The sequence below is a fragment of the Rhipicephalus microplus genome, chromosome 3 (assembly GCF_043290135.1).
Source record: "Rhipicephalus microplus isolate Deutch F79 chromosome 3, USDA_Rmic, whole genome shotgun sequence".
NCBI lineage: Eukaryota > Metazoa > Arthropoda > Arachnida > Ixodida > Ixodidae > Rhipicephalus > Rhipicephalus microplus.
The window spans coordinates 74377759-74402499 of record NC_134702.1 but is presented as its reverse complement, the minus strand read 5'-3'; the positions used below and the strand labels follow the sequence as shown (position 1 = coordinate 74402499).

General features: G+C 44.7%; 1 protein-coding gene across 1 annotated transcript; it reads right to left on the bottom strand.

The window, feature by feature from the left end:
• Positions 1 to 881: 881 nt before the first annotated feature.
• On the bottom strand, positions 882 to 22163 carry mRpS22 (mitochondrial ribosomal protein S22). Its single transcript, XM_075889836.1, has 8 exons — positions 22014 to 22163; positions 21704 to 21885; positions 20684 to 20848; positions 18503 to 18646; positions 16805 to 16888; positions 12506 to 12651; positions 7733 to 7835; positions 882 to 1049 (listed from the first exon to the last, which is right to left on the bottom strand). Exons 1-8 carry the CDS (start codon positions 22135 to 22137, stop codon positions 924 to 926), a joined length of 1074 nt encoding a protein of 357 aa, XP_075745951.1. The 5' UTR covers positions 22138 to 22163; the 3' UTR covers positions 882 to 923.
• Between the last annotated feature and the right edge of the window lie 2578 nt (positions 22164 to 24741).

Below are 24741 nucleotides of genomic sequence, written 5' to 3'. Positions count from 1 at the left end.
GGGCCATGCGATGTTGGCATAGCATCCTGTGCAGACACAGGTACTCATATTCCTGGTTCGTACAAGCTCCATATCAATCTAAGCATAGTCATTGTCATTGCAGGCAACATTTTATCCTCGCAGCGACACAGCATGAGGACAATACAGTATAACTAACTGAAGTGCTGGCACGGGTGCTCCCAGTGTCATTTCTGTTAGTAGTCAAAGCATGTCAATATCCAATTATACTGCACTTTTTAAACAGTTTCTTCGATTTGCCAACACAAAATATTGTTTGCTGATGCAGCAAAATCATCACAGGTGCAAGCAACTGAGCTCAAAATAAATGCACAAACCAAACTGCGTCTCCATGAGCGTCTCATACACACAAGGCACATGGACTCGGTAAATGCCATGTGTTAAATAATTATTGCACCACATGCCTTCAAGCAGCCTGCACACCTTTAGGGGTGCAGGCTTCTTCACACCTTTAGGGGTGAAACTTCTTAGGGGCTAGCCTTGTCCGGTGATGTACCGGCGTCCACAATCACAACACCTGCTGTGAAAAAAACCACCTGTGCCGTCCGTCTGTCTACCCCTTTGTCCGTCCATCCGTGCATGTCGCTCATGTTTGTTTTCGCTGGTGTGTGATATCGCTCGTGGTGGATTCTCCCTTCAATTGGTCAGTTAGTCAGTCCATATAGGAGCTGGTAAGCAGCTAAAGATATGCTATAAGCATTTAAAATTTGAGTGAAGCACCACATGGCACATACCTAGATGTCTGCTTGCATATGTATACTATAACACTCCAGCAGTATAGATGACAGTGGGATGGTGAAGTGTGAAACAATCATCAGACTGTTCAAACATAAAATCCAGAGAAAGAGCCTCGCACGAAAGAGTTTACTAGTACTACTGTAGTTACGTTTATTCTGCGTGGCTAATCATGAGTGCCCCCTTGCAGAGGCCAGGTTCTTCTCCGCTTCTTCTCGGCTACTGCGAATCTCCAGATAGGTCTGCAGGGCGAGTTCCATGTGGCTCCGCTTTTGGGAGTTGTTCCTGATGTAGAACTGTAGAAAGCCAGTATGACAAATAGAGTTAAACCTGCCTGTTACGAACCTTTATACAACGAAAGCCTCCATATTTCAAAGTTTTTCTCTTCCTGCCATTACTCCATGTGTATTTGTGACTTCTATGTAACAAGGCAATGGAGGGAGACATCCTTGATATAAAGAATTTTTTACACAGACAATCCAGAAAATTTGCCCCGGATTTCATCATTTTGGCATGAGCATGCATTGTCCGCAGTCGCCCCACAGCCGACAAAATGTGAAGCAGTGGCGGCGCGCACAGCTCGCTCGTGGCCCCGGTAACTCCCACGCGAGAGCAAGCGCTCTATTACATATGGGTGTGCGCGAAGCAGGCAGGCGGGCCAGCATCTCTTGAGCCGGGGTTCCCGTCGTTCTTAACCCTGCGGGTGAATTTGCGGAAGTGCCCCCCCCCCCCTTCCAAACCAAAAACAAAACAAAAAAACTTCTTTTGCATCGGCAGTGCAACTTTTCGATTGGTGCACAATTCCTGAACTGAACTTTGGAGACACAGAGGCGATACTACTTTGCGTTGTTGAGCTTTTAGTTAGCATCACATATGTGGGGATGCGCTGCATATGGAGACTGTCTTATTGAATAGCTTTCTGCGGCATCTGCGTCATTTGCTCTTCATTTTCGATGCTGTGCATGGGTGCATAGTGTCACTGCTCGTGCATGGAGTGGCCCCCAGTGACATTCAGCTTTGCTTTTGTTCTTCTGAATATTTTTTTCAATGCAGACTATTAAAGTCATCAGGGACGAGAGACAAGGCAGGAAGCTGAGTTATGTGGACACAGGTTTATTCCAAACGGCGTTCTAGCCAAGGAGCCCTGCAATGCGCCACGCGCATCTTGAGCACATGCTGTCACCAGCTTCACCTGGCTTTTTCTAGATGGCGGCATCTACAACCTCTCCCAATGCAATCGAGTGAAGGTCGTTGCAGTAGGAGGCTTAACGGACCTGCCACTTCTGGTATGCCTGTGGAAAGCGTCCTAGCAACGCGAGCGAGTGTCTATAGCACAATCACTGGTACTGACGCTATCTGTGTTGTTGTGACTTCGGGAATATAGAACTAGTAGCTGCCTCCAGTTTTTACGTATAGCACCAGTGTCGGTGTTGACCCTATAAGATCGAGGCTCATCGGCTGGGGCTTGTACTGTCCCTTTGCTTTTGAGATCTGTCACCGCTTGGAATCTCCATAAAGAAGTTCCGGCAAGTTGCGGACTCTGTGGCGTCTGTCGAAATCGGTCCTTTGACGTTTTCTGTATTTTTCCTCAAAATTCCGAAGGCTGCCTTGATCTAGCAATTGGGGTGTCAGCTTGGTGGAACAAAAAGCCTGGATCTCAGCCAACGACCCATGAGCAGTTCGGCAGGGCTATATCCATTCTTCAAAGGAGTCGACCTGTAAGCTTGAAGTGTCAGGTAAGGGTCCTTAGTCTTAGTCATGAATGTCTTGATGGTTTTAACTGCAGCCTCTGCAAGTCCATTACTCTGAGGATAGTGAGGGCTAGATGTAATGTGCTTGAAACCATAGTCTTGGGCGAAGAGTTAAAACTCAGTCGACAAAAACTGCGGGCCATTGTCGGAAACTACTTCCTCGGGAATTCCGTGGCGTGCCAAAATTGACTTGCAGTGGTTGACTACGGCTGCAGAAGTGAGCTTCTCAAGTCGAACTAGTTCAGGGTATCTTGAATAATAGTCTGTAGCTATCAACCACCATTGGTTCTTGAAGTGAAAGAAATCCATCACAATGCGTTGTCAAGGCTTCTCAGGGAATTCGGAGCTTATTAGCGGCATTGTCCTGTTGACTCTTGTTTCGATGCATTGCTGACATCGCTTCACCAGGTACGAGACGTCAGATCTTATGGTAGGCCACCAAACACAGTCTCGTGCTCGAACAAATGTCTTTGTTATGCCAGAGTGTCCTTCGTGCAAGAGTCGTAGGATTTCTTTTCGATATGAGTCGGGGATGACAACTCGCGATGCGTAGAGGAGTAAATCATTCTCTACAGTGAGCTGGTGTTGGTGGACATAGAAGGGTTTTAGGTTAAGTCTCAAGTCTCTCATGGAGGGCCTATCTTTCTCGCACAGCAGAAGAAGTGTGCAGATAGGGTCTGCTTGTTGGGATGCTTTTAACCATTGAAAGCAATGTTGCTTTATCGGAATAGAGGTTGTCATAGAGCACAGGAAAGCTTTAACGCTTTCTTCGAGCTCGTTGTCTCCCGCCTTTCGCAGAGGTGCTCTCGAAAGTGCATCTGTGGCTAGAAGTTCTTTGCCTGGAATGTATGCGAACTCATATCGATATCGCATCTTTCTCATCTTTAGCCGCTGTAATCTAGGCAACAAATCATCAAGACACTTCGAAGTGAAGATTGGAACGAACGGCTTGTGATCTGTCCCTAGCTTAAACAGCTTGGCAACAAGGTAATCGCTGAATTAATCACATTCCCAGACTAAAGCAAGAGCCTCTTCTTCAATCTGAGCGTAGCGCATCTCGGTTTCCGAGAGCAACCTCGAGGCATAAGCGATGACAGAAAACTTGCCATTCGTTTGCTTCTGCCGGATTAATGATCCCAGTACGAAGGATGATGCATCGGCGGTGTCGGCTGTTTCTTTTGATGGGTCGTAGACTCCATGTACAGGACGAGATGAGAGCACCGACTTCCACCAGTTGAATGCCTGCTTTTGTGGAACAGTCCAAGCGAATTCTTGCCTTTGTGACAACAGGAGTGCAAGTGGCTGCAGAATATCAGAGATTGGGAACGAGTCTCGCAAGGCATGTTGCCAATCCGAGAACTCTCTGCAGCTTGGTCCTGTTTTTGGGACTCTCCATTTGCAGTATGGCTTCAAACCTCTTTTTGTTGGGCCTTACTCCATCTTCATCGAGCCAGTGTCCAAGGAATGTAAGGCGTTGAACAACAAACATGCACTTGCTGTCGTTCAGTGTCACTCCAGCCCTTGCAAGTGCCTGCAGCAGGTTTCAGAGTGTCGCATTGTCCTCATGGCTGTTGGAACCCCAGATGAGGATGTCGTACATGTGACAGACAACTCGACTGATCCCTTGTGAAATGTACGCCATTTGCTTCTGGAAGTGTTCAGGAGCTGATGCAATGCCAAATGGTAGTCGGTTGAAGTAGAAGTGCCCAAAGGTGAGGTGAAGGAGGCGAGTTTCCTTGATTCTTCACACAGTAAAATTTGCCAAAATCCGGAGTTGGCATCAAGTTTGGAGAGCACCTTAGCTCCGTGAAGTCGACGTACATTCTCAAGTCTCCGGAGGGCTTTGGGACAACTACTATTGGCGCACACCACTCGGTCGACTCAACAAAAGGTGATATGACACCGAGTTTCTGCATCCTTTGAACTTCCAACTTTATCTTCTCGTACAATAGTGAAGCTCCGCTTGTTGCTGACGGGCACTCTTGATCTGGCGAACAGAATCGAGAGCCTTTGTAGTGTGAGCTCTGCGTCAAGCTGTAACCTGGCAAATAGCTGCTTGTCTTTTATACCAACCATGAGGCGGTCGCGCACGAACTCCTCTTGAAAAGCACCAAACTTGCAATCTTCCGAAAGTGTGTAAAACGCAGTGACCAAATCTTCGACCAAATCTTGTTGCAGTCTGGTGTTGAATCTGGCTCGTTCGAAGATTACGTTGCATCGCGGAATGAAGTACTTGTCGAACTACTCCACGATGGCGTCAAATTTTTTAGGGTTCTCTTCAGATAATGCAAAGATGATGTAGATTTCCTCGGCTTGCTCACTCATGATGTAGAGTAGGGCATGTACTTGATGTTGCTCAGGCTTCACACACCCCAAGCCTGAAGAGGTTCAGAAACATTCAAACATTCAAAACACTGTTTTCACTTCGGCCACTCGTTCCGCGACAACAAGTTGAAGGCGTCCTGCGGCTGAATACGAATGACGCCATGACTGGTGCTTTTTTGCTTGTGGCGTCCTTCACAAAGATGATGACTAGAAGCCGACGTCCACCAGTAGCACCTGTTGTTCTGACACCACGTTGAAGTCCACAGGGCCGAGCGACAAGGCAGGAGGCTGAGTCACATGGACACAGGTTTATTCCAAACGACGTTCTAGCCTAGGAGTTCTGCAACGCGCCACGCGCACCTCGAGCACACGGACAACTACCAAGAAGATGTCAGATGCTCATGAAAGCTCTCTGGGACCACGGCGACAATGGCAGATCTTTGGAGGTTTTGCGCCACGCCATGAGTTAGCGGGACAGTAGCTTTCGCGATTAGCCAATTAGCTTTTTCAACATGACAGCAGGTTGAATTGAATGCAATGCGATAAATGTGATAGTAAAAAATCGTACTGTCATACAAAGTAAACCTAACAATCAACTATTTTGGATCCGATGTTGTGGAACTCCTACAAAACGCTGGTGTGCGCAAATATGGCCACTCCAGGGAGAATTCCTCTTTAGACATACAGTTGACTCCCTTTAAATGAAACCTGAAAGGACTAGGAAAATGTGTTTCTTTTAAGAGGAGTTTCATTATTTGAGAGATAAACAGGAACAAATATTCAAGTACGAAACCAAACGTATTGCGGGCAGTTGTTCCATTTAAGTAGCAATTTCATTTAGGAGAGTTTCGTCTAATAGGAGTCGACTGTAGTCTCTTGGCATTGAAAGCGAACTGATGCTTGCCAAGATAACATGCAGACCAGCCATCGTGATCGCCGCCCTAAAATAAATTTTCACTGTTGCTACTCCAGCGACATTCAGCCATTTATCGCTTACTTTGGGAAACTGTTGTGCAAAACGTCAGCAGAGAGCTTACCTTATTCAGGTGCTAATGCCTTATGGCAACATTCTCTACATTCATTGCAGCTAAGCATATTACTTCATACAAAATGATATGCGAAGTGCCCTAAGCAAGCACAATTCAGTAGAACAAACTGATGCACGTGGTTTCTTGCTCCAGAACAAAGCAAAAAACAATTAGCAGAAAACAGGCAGGGTTCTTTCTTGGTTGTACAGTCGAACATGGTTATATCGAACCCACATGTATCGAATTTTCGGGTATATCGAACTCGCAAGTTATCCCCTTGAAATTCCTTTGTAAATATATAGAAAGTCACACGTTTATATCGAACGGCATTTTTACCTGCCTTCAAATATATCAAACGCCACGCGAGCTGGAAGGTGAGCATAGGCACTTGCCCCAACGCCCCCCCCCCCCCCCCCCGCGATCTTCCTGACAGCGTGGCTCCGTGCGCGAGTTCGAAGGCGTGCTTTTGGAACTTGCAGCAGCGCCAAGCGACTGCCCCGTAGCACCCCGCCTCCGCCAAAACCTGAGACCCTCGAAAAAAAGGTAACGGTGAGAGGGCTCGGGCTGCGCAATCTCCAACTTGTGGAACGGCTTTTTCTTTTTTCGTTTCTCCTTCTCTCTCTCATGCTTTCTCTGCTTACGCGTCGGCTCGGAGAGCAGCAATGAAGGAGCAGTCGTCCTCCTCCTTTCCTCTTTTCTTTTATTTTTTGTTGATGTTTTGCAAGGTTTGATCAGCCGACCACAGCTCACGCCTTTTGCTGTTGCCCTCGCAGGTAGCCTTCGCCTCGTGAGCGCTTTGTTGCTCTCGAGCTGTCGCGTCACCTAGTACCACCGCATGTGCAGCGTTTCTCTTTTGCATGCGTGGTGTGGAAAGCTGCTGCGGACTCCTTGAATTGTCGACTTCTCGTGTAGCTACGGCCAGCCTCAAAAAGCGCAAGACTCTTGACATTGCGACGAAGTTGAAGGCTGTTCAGCGTACGTGTTGAGGCGGGCAAGAAATGTTCGACCATCGTGGACGACTTTGGGATACCGCACAGTACTTGAGTACCTTGTTGAAAAACGAGGCAGACATCAAGGCAAAGGTGGCGGAGCAGGAAACGTCGGGGGCCTGTCATGTGCGCGCTTCTGCTCACGAGAATGTAGAAAAGGCACTCTACGCCTGGTTTTTAGAAGGGCGCGTGAAGAACATTCCGGTGGATGGCCCAATGCTGGATGTCAAGGCCAAATGTTTTGCCGCTGTACTCAGGGAAACAACTTCGCCGACAACAGTGGGTGGCTTCACCGATATAAGCAGCGTTATAACATCGTTGGCAAAGCCATTTTTGGTGGAGCGAAGATTTCAGCAGCCAGAACATCCAGCAGTGGATGACGATGGAGTGGCCAGAAATCTCCGCAAAGTTTTCTCTCTCAGAGACATTAGACGGACACAGTAGTCAACTGCTTCCGCAAGGCAGACTTCGAGATGACAGAACTTGCGGAAATCGGTGAAGAAGACGACTGCGACGGCGAGTGCATTAACGACGCGTTTCGCGAGTTGTGATAAGATCAAGACTAGTGTCTTCAATATTTCAAAAACGAAGAAGCAGGCCAAAGTTAGCAATTTTTTTTTTCACGCAAATAAATCATTCTGTTGCGGCGTGTGTGCGGAATCAATTGTCATTTTTGAATGTACCTATTGTAGGTGATGATCCGCTAAAGGCAAGCTCTCTGGACCTTTATTTTTTCATATCGAATTTTTCATATATATCGAACTGATTCGCAATCTCCTTCGAGTTTGATATATCCATGTTCAACTGTAGTACTGTTACAAAGTTGCTCGCCAAGTACAGCTCGAGTGTGATGTCGATGAGTCAACAATGCAGCAACTTAACTTACCTTAAGGAGTTCAATGTTTTCCGAGTTTTCATCCACTTGAGTGCCATCGGCTGGTGGATGTATGTGGTAGAACAGCCTCAGCAGGTGACCAGTGTCATCGATCCTGGAATTAAATGCGGGGAAAGGAAAGGATCTGCACGTGGTCACTTCAAGATGGGACGACATAAGAGCACATACAGGCAACATTTCATGCCATCTTAAGTGGTATGTTATTCTTCATCTACTACTTTGCACCAACCAGCAAAGTAAAGCACACTGCCCAAAAAAACTTAGCTCTTTTTTTTTTTTCAAGCCTTGCTTCTTTTGTGGCTTGATCAAGCGATATTCTTTCTTCCAATTAGCTTCAAGTACAGCGCCGTATATGTCATTTCTTTCTTGGTCCTATCTTTTGCACCGCTGTTCCAGTCAATGCATGTTTTTGTCGTCCAGCTTATTTTGAGACTAAGTTTCATGACTGCAGTCAGCTAGATGGGGCGAGTCTGAGTCACCTGATTTACACTATCGATCTGCCTCGAATACTTTTTTCAAGAATGCTACCCGAAATGCCCTCTTGACGTACCCATATTCATGAATAAAGATTCTCTACCTACATTCATAAACAATGTAAGCAATAAATTTAAAGGTAGGGGCGTTTTCCTGTTATGATAGTCAGTGCCTCTCACAGCTGCCCTTTGTAAAAACTCAGGTGACACCCTGACTCACAGAGCTCAGATGCAGCTCCTGTAGTCGCCGCTCTAGTGGTAGTCATGCCATGAAGCAGGGTTGTGGCAATCGCTCTGCTGTTTCACGTAGTCATAACATGGCAGAGCTATATCATGGATCATTTTTGTGAAGCTGTTTTGCCATTGCTTCTGCATCTATACAATGTGCTAGCTTGTGCCTATTTGCGTTTATCGCTACAATACTGAGTGCAAAGCTATATTAATTTCGGTTTGTGCCAGTGATCTGCATATACAACTGCGTTACTGTGTGATTGCATACGGTCAGTAGTGCTATAAGAATTCATTTAATATCAGTATACCTGTGCTAGATTAACCCTGAAAGCGATAGTCAGCAGCAGTCTACCGTCATGGCAAACTAGTGCTATCAGATTACTTTGTCCAATAAAGCGTATGAAGCGGATGCTCTGTGTTCGGTTCCGCCTGAAACAATTTATGGCTTTGTCCACTTAAATTGTCATTGCCTTTTCATTTGAATAATTCTATCGAACATTATAAAGAGCGAAACTCTTAAAGCTCAAGGTAAAATGTCGGGCGCTTGCAAAGAACCCTCCGCGCTGTTACTTACCCCGCTCCATTGCTCATCAGTAGAGGCCGGATTTATAGACACTAAAAATCAAGTTTTAGGTGCCACAAACAGGCAGGCAAAACAAAGTTTTAGGCCCCCAAAATCATAATTACAGGCACAATAAGTTTTTAGAGAAATACTTGTGGGACAAGAAAGCAAAAAGAGATGTTTTAGTTCATGACGGTACAAAGGCTCCAATGGTTTTAGCAAAGCCAGCAGGGTTTGCTGAACACGGCTTCTCCTTTTATTGTCCAGCATGGTGAGTCAAGTGTCCACTGTGGAATAAACACGCTCTTGGGTCTTTTTTTTTTTTTTTTTGGCATAGCTGAGAAGGGCAGCACAGGAGCAAACAGCCAGACCGCCAATAAGCCAGAAGGGTTTTTTAGCCTCGTATTAATTGTGTCTAATCGCACGAGATGAATTTTTACTCTGCCTGTGAACAACTTCAAAGGGCCCGTCACCAGATTTGAGCATGCATGCAAATGCATGCACTGGGAGCTCACGATCACGTCTGCCCAGACTTGTAACGCTATGCATCCCGGAAAGAGGTGAAATGTCAGACTGAATGTCGCTTACCCCCTGAAATGCGCGTGCCCCAACCTGGCAGAGGTGGTGTATACAACAAGGAATGGTCCTGTGTATGTCAAACTAGTACGCAATGCTGCGAGCATTATTCCAGGCGACGTGTGTAATTCGTTCAATCTGTTGCTTGAATAGAAGTATGAAGATTTACAAAAATATTAAAACATACAAACGAAACCTGTGTTCATTATCTTTCTAGCTTCATATCGAGCCAGATGCGAAAGTACCGTAATTACTCGAATCTAACGCGCACCTTTTTTCCGGTTAAGCGAGTTCATAAATCGCATGCGCATTAGAATCGAGTACGAAAAAAAAAATGAATACGGTCATTTTATCGCCATCGGAATTTCCGAAATGGCCGCCCCCTATGTGCTTCAGCATCGCGCGTCGGCCATTTCTGCTTATGTATTTCCCATGTGCAGCACTTCATATGTGTGCTGAGGAGTTCGTCATCTTGTAGTGCATTAGCATCGACGGCATGGAAGGGCCGACTCCAAAAACTTGAGTGCACCGCAATGCCGCTTTTAAAAAAAAAGTCATCACATGTGCAGCAACGGACGAAAATCGGGCCGCATCGCGGTTGTTCGGAGTTCCCGAAACGTGCGTGCGGGACTGGCGGAAACAAAAGCAGAAGATTGTCGACAGCGAAGCTTCACGCAAAGGCTTTAGTGGACCACAGCAGGGTCGGTTTCCGCAAATTGAAGAACTGCTCGGCGAGTATGCGCTTGAGCAGCGAGCGGCACAGCGGCCCGTGACGACAGAACTGCTCCAAGTGCGGGCTATGCAATTAGCCTTAGAAAAAGGTTCAACGCAGAGCCAGTTTAAAGTGAGCAGGTGCTGGCTAACCAACTTTATGAAGAGGAAAGGCTTTTCCCTCCGAAGGTGAACGGGCATATGCGAAAAGTTTTGTGGGGGAGTACGATGAAAAGCTTCACAGTTTTCAGAGGTTCGTCCTAAACTTGCGGCACAACAATGGCTACCTGCTTGGGCAAATCGGGAATGCCGATCAGACGCCTCTTTACTTCGACATGCCTGGCACCACAACCGTCGAGAAAAAGGGGGCGAAGGAAGTTCACGTGCTGACATCGGTCCACGGTAAAACTACAGTGACGGCAATGCTCTGTTACTCGTCAGATGGGCACAAGCTTCCCCCGTACCTCATATTTAAATGGAAGACGCTCCCGAAAGGAGTTGTTTTTTCGAGTGGTGTGATCATGCGGGCCAGCGAGAAAAATGGGTGCACATTGCAATTGATGTCTTACTTTTTTTTTTTTTTCGTCGTGGAAATCGGGTGCGTGTTACAAGTGAGGGCGCGGTAGAATCGAGGAAATACGGTATTACCCTCACAATCACAAACCTAACATAAACTTATCCGTATGAATTAAATCTACCTTAGTTATTCTCGCATTGTGCAGCGGTACCAGCCCTGACAGTGCTCGGCGTGCTTTTAGCACATCGTTATACAGTTCCTTATACAGTTCCAGCGGAGCGACACTGTATCGTGGTAAGGATACATGATCAATGCCAGCTTCTCCAAATGTGCATGCATGGAGAAATTCATCCCACCAAAACGGGCAGTAAATACAACACAGAGAACGCCGAATTGACTTGGTCATACCATGCAAATATAACCTTGCATGCGCATGGAGCGTTGATGTGTGTGCGTTGTGTGTTCTTTTGGCTTTGAGTTGCTTTTATACCGAAGAGGACAGGGAAGGAAGTTGACTTGCGAAGTCTACACCAGGCAAGTGGTAAAGTTTCAAGCTCACGTTCTGGTATCATGCTTTCGCAGCTCCTAATGAACCTATTAAAAAATTTCTGTGGTACAAATCTGTGGCACGCAACAACTTCCAGTGTCTAACTAAAATTTCTCATGTGACCTGGTGAAGCGCCCTTTAAGAAGCACATGACAAACAAAACAAAAACCACATAGACATCTGATCTTTCTTTTACCTACACTCTACTTTTCTGTGATGGCACTCAACGGTTTCACATTTGTTCTTCATCGTCCTGCGGCTGCACAGAAGCACCTCCTGTTTCGTACACGTGCAAGCAGACGCTGGGGAGATATCGAGCAGACGACGCTACACAAATAAATACATGTGTAGAGGCTAATCAGCCTTCCTATTGGCTAAGGGGTTTTTTAGCCTTGACAATAGTGAAAAGAACTTCTGAGATGGACAACAGGTTGCATCCATGGAGTTCTAAAAGCCCAATTTCGACTTGTAACATGAATACGGGTCTCCAACTGTACCCGAAAGCAAAATATGATGTTCAATTGCGTTCATATAGACATCAATATTGAAAATAGGCATTTATAGATACTTATAAAAATTAAGGCACAAACCTCAAAAATAAACGGTTATAGGCACTATAAGAACAGTATCAAAGCCCTTCTTAACCTCTAATCCGTGCTCATATATCAAAGTAGCACGACAGGAATGCTAGAAACAAAATAGGCATCTGCCTATAATCCGGTCTCAACTTATCAGCTCAACCACCAATAGACAGCCTGCACAGTCACTATGCTGAGTATCCCAGTGTTGCGCGAGCTGATTACAAACTTGAAAGGCCCACGCGTCTACTGATAGTGCCACAGCCAAGTTTGCACATTAGCTTTAGTGTCGGAATTCAGGCATTCTTGAATGATCTATGACAAACTGCAGTTCAACTCTACTATGCCTACACCATAGAACGACCTAGAATCAGCCAGGAAGGTCCCATTATGCCCCTAAGATCAACCAGCGTTACCGTCCCTGGAGTTTAAAGCAACTAGTGTAAACTTTTTCCTTTTTTGTCCCCGACAGTCAATCTTGCCTTTAATGCATGCTTTTTTGCGATAATTTTCATTAACTTCACCTGCACATATCCAAATGGAACTCGTAGACAGCGCAGACTACTCACATTTCCCTCTGAAGTAGGTCAATGAGCAAGTTGTCCACCTTGCCAACAACGGCCAGGTAAAAAGCCATGGGGCCAAAGTGCCGTGTTGACCGCAGCTCGTGGAAGCCACGTTTGGCATCAATATGGTCGTAAGTAGCATGCGTAACCTGCATTGAAAGAGCAGGTTACCAAAAAACAACAGAACTTCAAAAAGTGTGGCAGTACTCGTCCATCGTAAGAAACACCATCGTTGGCAAGGCACCAAGTCCTTGGTTATACAAACTAAAATTCGAGCAACTGTTCCGAGTATGAAATGATATAGCCTCGCTGATATAATGATTATGAGTCAGACTCATACCATTCATCAACTGATCTGTGAAACTACCACAGAATTTGAAAACCTTTTGCAGCACAACGTTGCTTCAGTCACATAGTGAGTCGAGAATGGCCACTGACCTTTCCACAACAGCAGGGATCACAGTATGCACTAACCAACAGACATAGGACCAACTACTACAGCTAAATGATCAGCAAAAACATCAGACTCCATGAGACTTGCTCAGGGATCTGTTGCAACTACGTTCTAACTGTCAGTACGCTTAAAGCAAGCAGGTACATACTATTGAGGTGGTTCTACTGTCGCCGCTTGATAATTTTATGATTCCAAAGACATCATAGCAGCCCCGCTAGACAATATTTTAAGAAAAGCTGATATTTCTACCCTAATCTCACGATCGCATAGTTTGGCAACATGAAAAAGCACATAGAACAGTAATTGGCACAAATATACCCCTCCAATATTGCATGTCAAGCAAAGAAAAAAAGAAGCATACCTGCAACTGCACTCCATAACAACAACTTATTTTGCATAAAAACTCATAAAAATCCAGGCCTGTGCAAATGAAGTTCTAAATATTCAATACTCAACTACAACTATTCTTTTCCATCAATTTACTATTCGATTTCAAAGCTGCTATTCAATATTCATACAACCTCAGATGGTACAGACATTAGAAGCATCAGAAAAGTTTGTACACCAATGTAGCCATATTGCAATAGCCTGGCATTTTCAATTCACGAAGCAGCGCAGCTGGACCAAGAAAGACCACACAAGTACACTGCTCGCTACCTATTAAATAAGACGTTTCTTTAGCAATCATTGGTCCCTTGTCAAGAAAGCCCTTTGTTGAAAATTAGCACTCTGTGTCCTCTCTTGGTCCCTATAGCATTGTGCTCCTCCCTGTAAGGAATCCCAATGAACTAGTCCAGCAATGTGCCCTGGTAAATTTACACTTTCAGAAGTAACTAGCAAGCTTAAATATGGACAGTTAATAAAAAGATCTACTCAAGCATAATAGATGCAGTTCACAAGAAAACTAGCAGTGGTTGTCCTCCAGACTTTTCAGGACAGGAAGCACTCGACTATGGCTTAGATTGCGTTTTGCCCACCAGAATGAGGCACTCACTAAACAACATAGGTTTCCTTTGTGAAAAGATTAATGTTTGTGTAAAAATGGTATCAGGTGGTTGCAACACATGCACAGCCAGCCCGGAAACCCGAACAAAGAAGTGTATGTTGCATCTTCAACATCATAAGATGATTCCGATATTAATGTTTGCTTTGTGTCCAAAAGTGAAAAAGACAGCAATGACGTGAAATTGAGCAGTTGTTCCCTACACAAGAAGGACATCTCTGAAGTAGGCAGTGTGACTGCTTGTCAGTGGGTGCCACTTCATAGGTTTTGATGTCTGGCCATTCATGGCAAAAGTTTTAATCTGAGGAAATTAAATGAAAAAACTTTATTCAGGTCCGTCAGGGCATGGACTAGCTCGTAGCAGCCCACTCCCATGTCGGGACAGATAGGCCAAGTCTCTCTGTCACGTCGTGGGCCTGTCGGACTGCCTACAGCTGTGTTATCAAATCCAGAGACAGTGTAGCGGGGAATCCCACTTTAACGATGTAAAGCCTTAGTCAACTTCTAACATGGGGCATCGCCAAAGCATGTAATCTAAGCTGGCAAAGTCTGAGCAAGGTGCGCAAGTGTTTGATGCCTCAATTTTGAGATAAATCTTCTGTAAAAGTGCGGAACTATAATATGCCCTGACCTGCAAGAGTCTGGGGCCTGTTGTACTTAGCGGTGGTGAATACTTTTGCCCCCACAAATAAATGTTCTTAGTGAGGTCACTGTACGTGGCTGGGGCATCTTTGTTGCCCAGAACCTCATCGTCGTGCCAGTCAGTGGCTATGTGGTCAAGGACTTCTCGCGCAGCTCTGTGGGCCGACTCACTGAGGCTGCATGGAGTACCTTCGATCTGTCCCATGTGAGTGGGGAACCAGATGATTGTGTGTTGCTGAACGTTTTTATGAGAAATTTTTTAATTAAGCGAGTTTTCAAATTAACAAAACATACAAAAATGGGGATACAACGAACTTAGAATTAATCAGGGCTGGTCGTGTGCTGTGCTGGCTAGTTTGCGGCTCCAAGTGTTATGTTTTCCAGCAATACCTGGTCCCGATTTCGCGACAAACATGGGGTAACAGCAAACCTCGCTGCTGCTACCGAAAAAGCAAAACAAAAAGAATCAGTTGTGATCAACTGTACTGCGTGCCCGCAAAAAACAAAATACGTTCACTGCAATGCAGCAGTGAGATGCGGGTAGCATGTCACCTGCTCCTCACTGCATCAGCACGACATGATGTGACCGTTCGCCCAATCTTTCTGGTAAAATAAAGAATTTAATAATGCCAAATTTAATGGCAAATAATGGTGAATAATGACGAATTTGCGATGTTTTATGGCTGGAAACACGATCATAAAAGCCTTTGAACTTCGTTTTTGCAGTAAGTATTGCAGGCTAGAACTATGCCCGCAGTGCAAGCGTGCAAATTGCTGGAGTAACCGGTAATCACAGGTTCTCATACATACTGAATTTCACCAAACTGTTTTTTATTAGTTACTTTAATAGTTAATTCAGTTACATTATTAAACTGTCCTTCCCCAGTCTAACTTTATTAGTTAGACTGGTGCTGACCGCCGCTTCAAATTATCCGCTCAGACTTACATTGCAAAATAGGAAACAGTGCAAATATTTTGAATTATGTGGGATTTTGAAAAAACCAAGTTCAAATTAATGAGAGTATACTGTATCATAGGATCCACAAGGCTGATTCCAAAACGGTGCCCTTAGCAAATGCTCCGACTGCCCTTGTCAAGTCTCTGTATATTGTCGTTCTTTCATCGCCTAGCAGGGCCAAGGCTATTACGACCTGCCCGGCAGCCTCAGCTGTTGTTCAAACCAATGAGGAGTTCGTAACTTTCCCATTTTGGTCAAGACTGACTGCAACGTATGCTTTTTCCATTTGGGTGCCATGCTGCGTCGAAGAAACAGAAACTACGGGCATGTGCGTGGGCCTCTACCAGGAGGGCTCTAGCCCTAGCTCGTCGTCTGCCTACATTGTACTCAGAGTGCACATTACAATGAATGAGGGCTACGGTAATGCGCCCTCTCTATTTCAACGGATGCTGCAGTATGAGGCGCCAAATTCCGCTGGGGGAACATCAAGTTCTTCCTGTATGTTTCTCCTGGGAGTGGTGGTAGAAAGTCTGGTAAACTGCGCCCTCTCTCGAGACTCGGCGATTTCTTCCAGTATGCTGTGCATGCCGAAGTATCACCAGATAATCTTCAGGCATATATACACCAGTGTCTAGGAAATAGATTGTTTTCTTGAAGCGGTCGCTCACATGCCTTATTCAAAGAATATCACCTGCGCGGTTTGGTAGTTGCCATGTAGGATGACACCCTTGGTGACCTATGTTTCGATTGATAAACAGTAAACTCCTATCAAACGAAACTCTCTTAAACGAAATTGCTGCTTAAATGAAACAACTGCCACTAATATGATTGGTTTCGTACTTGAATATTGTAGCCCTGTTTATCTCTCAGTAAACGAAACTCCTCTTAAATGAAACCCATTTTCCTGGTCCCTTCAAGTTTTGTTTCAAAGCAGTCTACAGTACACAAAATATTCTGCCAGCTAGGATTAGTCTGTGAGTTACTAGCACAAAGGGGGCCTTTTCTACTGAATTCATTGTCACGAAATTAATTTTAGTGCTAGACCTGGAACAAGCTTTTCATCACCAGTAAAAATGTGACACAAGAAAGAATGCAGTTGAGAGTACCACCTCGTTTTGTCTCCCGGTGAGTGATTCTGTTTTTGCAATATTTTATTATGAATATACATCAACTAGCGAGCCCTTCGGTACATTTTAACGAACATTACCCTTCTTAAGAAAAACAAAAAAATACAATGGAGCTCACTCTGATGTACTCGGCGTCGTCTGGCTCAAACTGGATACAAGCCCTGTCCAACACAAACCGATACCATTGCTTGTCCAAGACATCCTGCGTGGGAGAGTAAAGAGAAAAAAAAAAACTGCACAAGTATCTATTATATCCAAGTTAGCACTGCAAAACTTTCACCCAAAAAGTTTGCTCATTATTGTGTGCCTGAAGAATGTTCACAGAAACACATACAAATCTATGAAATTAACCTGAAATTCAGAGATTTCTATGAACTTAAGGCATGCCACAAAATAGAGAAGCAATTTGACGTTATTCTCCGGGTCTTTATGCTTTTGCCCGGAGTCGGTCGTGATGTCAGCGTCCACATCTGGTCATGTCTGTAGCCGCCAGAACCCGTTTTTCTATAGCACATATAAGCCCGCTCCCCACACTTCCTCTCCAGAACAAGGCAAAGATCAGCACTCTGTGACAATGGGAGGCAATCTGACAAACGGAGCGCAGCGAAAGAAAGAGCAAAAATGATTGATTGATATGTGGGGTTTAACGTCCCAAAACCACCATATGATTATGAGAGACGCCGTAGTGGAGGGCTCCGGAAATTTCGACCACCTGGGGTTCTTTAACGTGCACCCAAATCTGAGCACATGGGCCTACAACATTAAGAGCAAAAATGAACAAGAGCTGCTGCACCATTAAAAAAAAATCTTTACAGCTAAGAGTTGATTGTAGACTTGTTGCACAACTACAATACAACTAAACTGCAGTCTCTGGGAGGCTGAGGGGCCCTCTAAATCGCATTAGCAGGCACCGAACAGACTTCACTGCCACTATCTCATCTCTCAACTATGCTGGAAACCATTACCATGCACACCAGCTTTCCATTTAAAACTACTCACACAGTTGGCCTTTGCTTTTCCACTGCAAGTGACAGTGGAATCCTTAGACCATAGGTTTCAAACTCACCTCAGCTAGCAGCCAAAGTCATGGAAATTTACTCCTGCAAGGGCCAGGACAGAGCAAAATGTGAAAGAGCGGGGTGGGGGGGGGGGGGGGGGTGTTAGTGCACATGTCAGATACAAATGTTGAAGATTGGACGAGTGGGTTCTTTGCACTTGAACTAATATAGCGCATCATGGTAAAGAAGAGATGGCCCAAGCAGACCGATACAAGAGGACAGAGCGCTAGTCCTCTTGTGTCGGTCTGCTCGGGCCATTTATTCTTTAACGTAATGTGCTATACCAGTTTAAGTATGTCAGCTAACCTTGCCATTTCAATTGCCTTTCTCATGTTATGTGGGTCACTTCTCTGAAGGGGATTTGGTGCCAAGATTCTCACATCATATCGATACTGCTCTCCAAAATGGCTGAAACCTGGATGCTGACTCCCGAGTTTTGTTTCACGGTCGTATCAACACATGGTGACTGCGGGGGATTCCTCCTGTAAAAAATGCTTAAGACTAGCCATGTCCCTGTGCAACGAACATTTATCTGCAAAATTTGACGAGTGCCTCCATACAGGACTAAAAGAGTCATGATGTAGGAACAGCCCGTGCCATACTCTCGTCGTGCCATCTCCTCGTCGATGGGCTGCATGCAACTCATGAACCATGTGTTTGAGATCCCTGTCTTAGATGATATGTTGAGAGGTTGCGAAAGTGTTACAGTACATTTTCGCAACCTTTGCAAGAGCTTTTAAATGAACTCGAACAGTCACCTGTAAATAGCCCGGCTCAAACATCTTGGGCATGTAGAAGGACTTGTCCTTGTTAGTAAAGTAGGTCTGCAGCATGCGTTCTCTCTCCTCCCAGTTGGCGGTGCGCAATACCCCCTCGGGTTCTCGTACGACAATCAGCCGCTCCTGAAAATATACACGAACGCATGCCACACATGCTCTCTCTCTTTGTTGGGCTATGTTCGGGGATGATGGCAAAAGGATGAACATCGCAACTGGCATACTAATGTGCTGCAGTTCAGTCCTATAGACAAAACCCTGAATTTAGCTGTCTCACGGAACAAAAGGTTCGTTCTGAGGCTTCTCTGCCAAAGATGTTGAAAGTAAGACAGTAACATACACAGAATGAGGCAGTTATACTTAATACAGATGAAGATGTGGTGAATCATATGCCAAATGGGCCGCAGATACTCTGCAGTTTAAAAACATGCACTTGCAAGGAATAAAAATAAAATGAATGCATTCAGACTAATACAGTGTCCCTTTGTTCAAATCAACAGTGAGGGATAAGGGCCAAACTTTACGAAATGAAACTAAACTTCCTAAACGGTGCAGCCTTCTGCCGTAAGGGAAGCCTCTATACTGTTCAGCCACTTCAGGAATACTTTAACTGCAAATGGAAGTATAAATTGTTTTACTGCACCAGTAACGTAAACAAAATTGTTTTGGGACGGGAGGTAGCAGGGGAAGGGTTAAGCTATACTTTACATATGTAAAATTGGAAATTATCAGCACAGGGGGGAGGGGGTTTCAACCACCACCCCTGGCTACACCAGTGTAGTGCACTGTGGAGCTCTGTAAAGAAATGACGGCACCACGAAAAAGAAGTCCTCATCTGCACGTGAAAACTCTGCATGCTCTTTGAGATTAAGCACTTTTGACTCCTGCTGTAATTATAGTGGCCCTGTTTTTATTTTCATCATACTTGCACTCATTTTGCTACTTCTAACCCTTTCAACATGCTTGTTTAAACTTGGTGTTTAAGGAACAGTGATATAAGAACATACAAAATGGATACCTGTCTCGATGGCACTCCTTAGATTGCACTGCACGCCGATAATTTCAAAATGCGGGTTTACTGAACAGCTTTAAATTGTGCCTGCCTGGATGCCAAGGTGTTTATTATCAGTAAGAGTGTGAAAGTATTCGACATTTCGAATATTTTCATAGTAGTGTTTGCTATTCAATTCAATTCACACTAGAATTTTTCTATTTGATTCAATTCACACTATAGGTTTGCTATTTCAACTTCCTTAATATCCTCAAAGCCTGACTGAGAGTGGCCCCTCCAGAATTTCAGTATGCCTCACCCCATCACGCTCTCTTACTGCGGCAAAGCTGGCCTTCAGGCTCTACTGCGATTGCAAATGTATTGACGCTAGGAAACGCTTGTTCCAACAAGGAGACTATAGATGTGGCAGACATGGGAGTTTAATGCTGTTTTAGGCTTTAAATGGAGGCAGAAAGTTTGAAAAATCGGCGCTGAAGAATTTAGCATCCAGAATTTCAGATGTTCTTATATACTGACGTCTACAATGCAGATTTGAAACTCCAAGGGAGCACACCCTCATCCACTACATCAGTTGGGCTTCCACAAAAATAGACAAAGAGGAGATGCTGAGGAAATATCATATTTACTTTTCACAAGTAATGTGCTGCTGGCAGCGCTTTGGTTGTATAGCCTTTTTATTGATAAGACAATTATGAAACACCACCCTGCCAGCACTTCATCAACCTTCCTAAAAGAAACACATTCATGTTGCCATCTTATAGGAAAGTGCTTAAAATCTTCTCCAACTTTTCTTTTGGCAATTTTGTTTTGCAGAATTCAAAAACTATCCTAGAAATATTGAAAAAAGTGTTCTATTTGAATTTGCTTCACACACAAAACATTGTTTTTCACACAGCTATAGTTATTATTATTATTATCAAGGTTTCATTACACAAAAGCTACAATGGCATAAAAATCCAAGGCAAAGTAAAGTGTAAACGCACATGAGTGATCCATGACTACGGCTAAGTGTAATGTGGCGGTAAAGGGCCTAAAATGCAGCGCACAAAATGTGCCTAAAATAAATTTAAGTAATAAGATTATGATAATGACATGCAACATGCGCCAATGGGTGCCTCAGACACTGACGAAAGCCGTTTCTTTAAACATACTCGATTTTTGTAGCCATAAGAAATGTCGGTGAAGATGTATGAGCTGCTGGTGAAGCCCTGAATTTCCGGATCCTTGGAGAGCACTTTCTCACACGGTTTGCGCTCTCGAAGCACTGGAGGCATCTGCAGCTTTTGCCGGGCACGATGGTGGGACTCTTGTAGTTCCTGCAAGAGGTATACGGGGAAGAGAGAACAATGTACAGTGACCACAAGTGCAAGGCGCAATGCTTTGACGATACATTACTCTTACGAACACTTAATCTTAACGAGCAACACCTTACACATATGAGCAAGTACGTGCATTCGTGAAGTCACATGTCACCGCAGTCGTTCCGTGCTTCCAAACGGTTGCTAAGGAAGTGTGAAACTGAGTGAAAGCCCTGATCATGCATTTGGGTATAAGTGATCACTGGTACTATGATGACTTTAGGTATAATGAGACAATACAGTCATAATAATGTCGAACATAAAGCACAACGGAAAACAGGAGTGATGAACTGCATAAATCACAGTAAATTTCAATCAACTATATCTGAGCGATGTAGGGTCAAATGGGTGGAAAACAAAAAAGTACGAGTATTAATACGTTGAGTCAATAACACGACATCACAAAACACGTCATAGAAGGAGTTGCCAGATGTCTGTTGACCATTCTGGGGTTTCTTTAGCGTGCACACAAATTTAGGAACACGAACTTTTTCGTCATTTTCTCGCCCTTCATCAGGCTGCTCAAGATCCAACGTGCGACCTCTAGCTCAAAAGCGCTGCTATAGACAGTTATAAAATATGCATAACATCACTGACGTTGTTGATTCCAAGCTTGATTCAATTCAGAGTGCAGACACATAACGGCTCGCAAGCGTACAGAAAGCGGAGGTACAGAAAGTAGCATCTTTTTGCAACCGTGCCGTCGAATCGGTACGTTTCTCACAATACGACAACGCCAATTCAGAGCGGTTCCATGTCTGTCTGCCATAATTAACAAAACGCATGACAGTGCAAAGCAGCACGTCTACATACCTGTTCAAGTTGTTCATCAGTGAGGAACTTGTAGCGCGGCGTGTTTAACGGCACAGGAACGGGTGCGAATATTTTATCGACGTCAAAGCCCGTGAGCTTTTGGAGGAAGTTCTGCACTTTAGGACTGATGAACAAGGTCTCAACGTCTATTTTGTCAGTACTCTTGTAAGGATCCGCGCAGCCTGCAAAACGTAACAGAGAAGACATGCGAAAGGTTTCATTCACGATCCGAGTTTCAGGATCTCGAACGCGAAAGTTTTCTTTTAGTGCCACGTAGCGCACTTTACGTTATACACAATTTTACACTAACTTGAGTTTGCGCATGATCTTCTAGCATGATGAGTCCAGGACTTTGATTTAGTAGCCGGCTGTCGTAATAAATGTTTCCACCGCGGAACGAAGGAGCATGTTTTCGACGCTACGGTCGACGCCATATTTGATTTGTATTTTGGATGTGACTTGGTTTGGATAGCAAAAGCCCTGCAGACTACACGAAGGTCAAATATACCGAAACCGACACCGCGACCTGGGCGAAACTGGCTTTCGGCCGTTTATGTGATGCTCGTGATGTCTTTTAATGAGACATTCATTCTTTTGTTCGATTATTCGCAAAATGAAATTAAAGCACATGCTCGCTTATTCGTATTAGAGAAGACAACGCTACTGATCACTGGAAATTGGTTATTGATTCTCTATCTATCTCCTTCGGCAACTTCGACAGCTTCCGTTGGCGAACCTTCTACAAATAGCAAACGAGACGCCTGTGCGTAAACTACGAGTGCCGTAGCGCTTCCGCAGAGATAACAAAACAGGCAATAAAGTATTGTACTCTACTAAGGTACCATGGTCCTCGATCGCACGACGAAATTTGTGCTGACCCGTTAAATCTTCCATCAGCTTTCTATTTGGAGGCCCATTCACGTCGTTTGGCCGATTTCAGCAAGGACATGGATGGATATGGGTCTACGATAAATAAAGAACATATTAGGATGGCAATGTGAGGAAAATTGGCAATGATGCATCTTCAACGGCCTTTTTCGCCATTGAGAAGCGAAACAACACAGGGTGCACTTAATATATAGCATTCGTCCGTTCATTCATTTATTTCTTCATTCATTCATTCTGGTGGAGCCCTTGATTGTGCTTGCTTAAGTTTTTCCATGCCTGCGTGCTCTGGCCTTCGTTCTTGTAACTTGTATGCCGATCTTGCAAGCCTCTCTCAGTGGACAGTAGAACACTCTGATCTAATGGCGACTGTCAGCAAGCTTGTTAACTTGAGAATCGCGAAACTTGGTGATTAGTCAATGTAATACTCAAGCACCGAAAGCTGTCCCCGCACGCTACAGAACTATAATAAGAAGGAAAAGCTAGGTACGCGCGTAGCTAGCCTCCTTCATATTGTTGCCACGTTTTCTGCACCTTCCTCCCATTTAGCTTCTCTCACCGTAACGTCAAGGTTATTTTCTTCTTGTTGGTAAAGTACAAGGGACACGTGTTTAGTCACAGCACATTTACGGCACGTGTCGCGACACTCCTCGTGGAGAGACCACATGAGTCATTCACAAGGACTGGTTGCCTCATGGTTCTTGCAAGAAACCATTGCCCAGCGATTGATACGCCGTATTTTCTCGCACGTTAGGTGTACGAGCTGTCCTGCTCCCCCCTCCCCCCCCCCCCCTTTTTTTCTGCACATAATTTCTTGGCAGCAAAAGAAAGCAAGTAAAGAAACGTATATGAAGGACAGCGTTCTGTTGCGTGAACTTTGGGCAGTCGTCCTTCAACTTTACGTTATTGTGGTTCTATGGGACCATATTCCAGTGGAGAAGGGAGCCAATCTTTCAATATGCATCAGTACGTGTACTCTTGTTAAAACGAAAAATTTTCGTCCGAAACTAGGGCCGTGAGTGTGGCCTACATTTGAGAGCGCGAGGTCTTAAGGGGCGAAAGATGAGGTCGGTGGAAATTTGATATTCCTCCTTTGGAATAGAAATCTTGAATACTAGTTGCGGTGGATCTAAGTTATGTGTTGGTGAGTATGTGCGCTCTAAATAAATAATGAATGAGACATATCAGGCGTGGCTATTCATTTCTGTGCGTAGCACAGGCAATATTTCCCAGAAATAAATAATCAATGTTGTAGTGCGAGTATTTTATCTCATAATACAAGCAGTAGCCGTTCAGTTGCATTTTATGTAGCCGCACTGATTATTTTCTTTCAGGGAATAATCTGGTGTAAGTACACAGTGCTCCAGTGAACAGCGATTGTTCTTTATATGAGCTAAAACACTCGCAACAATACTAACGTTTTCACGCAAATGGGAACATGCATGAACACCGTACATATTGTCCCGGAAACGATTCTAAAAAAAAAGAAAGTAAAACATATACGTTTAAACAAGTAAACCTTGATTGTTTACAGTAGTTTCGTATGACACGTGCTAGCGTCTCTGTGTATTGTGCAAGGGAAACACACACACGCACGCGCACACACACACACACACGCGCGCGCGCGCGCGCGCGCGCACGCACGCACGCGCACACACAGAGAGAGAGAGGGTGAATGCGCACTCTTACCCGCTGGTAATCGGCACGTGCGTCGCGAAAATTGCGATATTCCTGATTGTACGAAGCGATGCGCAAGAGAGTTCTCGAATGGCCCGGAGTAGGTATGTTTGCCCGATGAACTACGGACTTCCCGCCAACATCCCACATTCCCCGCTATTTTTTTTTTCGGTGGATATGCATAAAACTTAAACGAAATAGTATATCCGGGTGGCGTGGTCATTCATTGACATCCACTGTAAGCAATTAAAGTAAAACTCGTGGAAAGCGTGCAATCCTCGAATTGATTCTCCGAAATTATCGCCGACGTGAAAGAAAAGTGTGGGCATCTTGGTTTTATTGCCGCCTTTTTTATTGTTTTTCTCAGAACGTTGGGCAAGGGACCCTATTCGTTGAATAGAAATGACTTTTTTTTTCCCTCTTCACGGATATGACGCCAAGAGCGAAATGCAACCGGAGCTCTACTGGGTATCTTG

What these genes read in the sequence shown, in the direction of transcription:
- mRpS22 (XM_075889836.1), bottom strand. Translation starts at nt 22,137, where the DNA reads ATGGCGTCGACCGTAGCGTCGAAAACATGCTCCTTCGTTCCGCGGTGG. An exon ending in AAGATCATGCGCAAACTCAA is followed by an intron (nt 21,886 to 22,013) that starts GTTAGTGTAAAA and finishes TACGTTTTGCAG; the next exon opens with GCTGCGCGGATCCTTACAAG. An exon ending in TTGAGCCGGGCTATTTACAG is followed by an intron (nt 16,889 to 18,502) that starts GTGACTGTTCGA and finishes TCTCCCACGCAG; the next exon opens with GATGTCTTGGACAAGCAATG.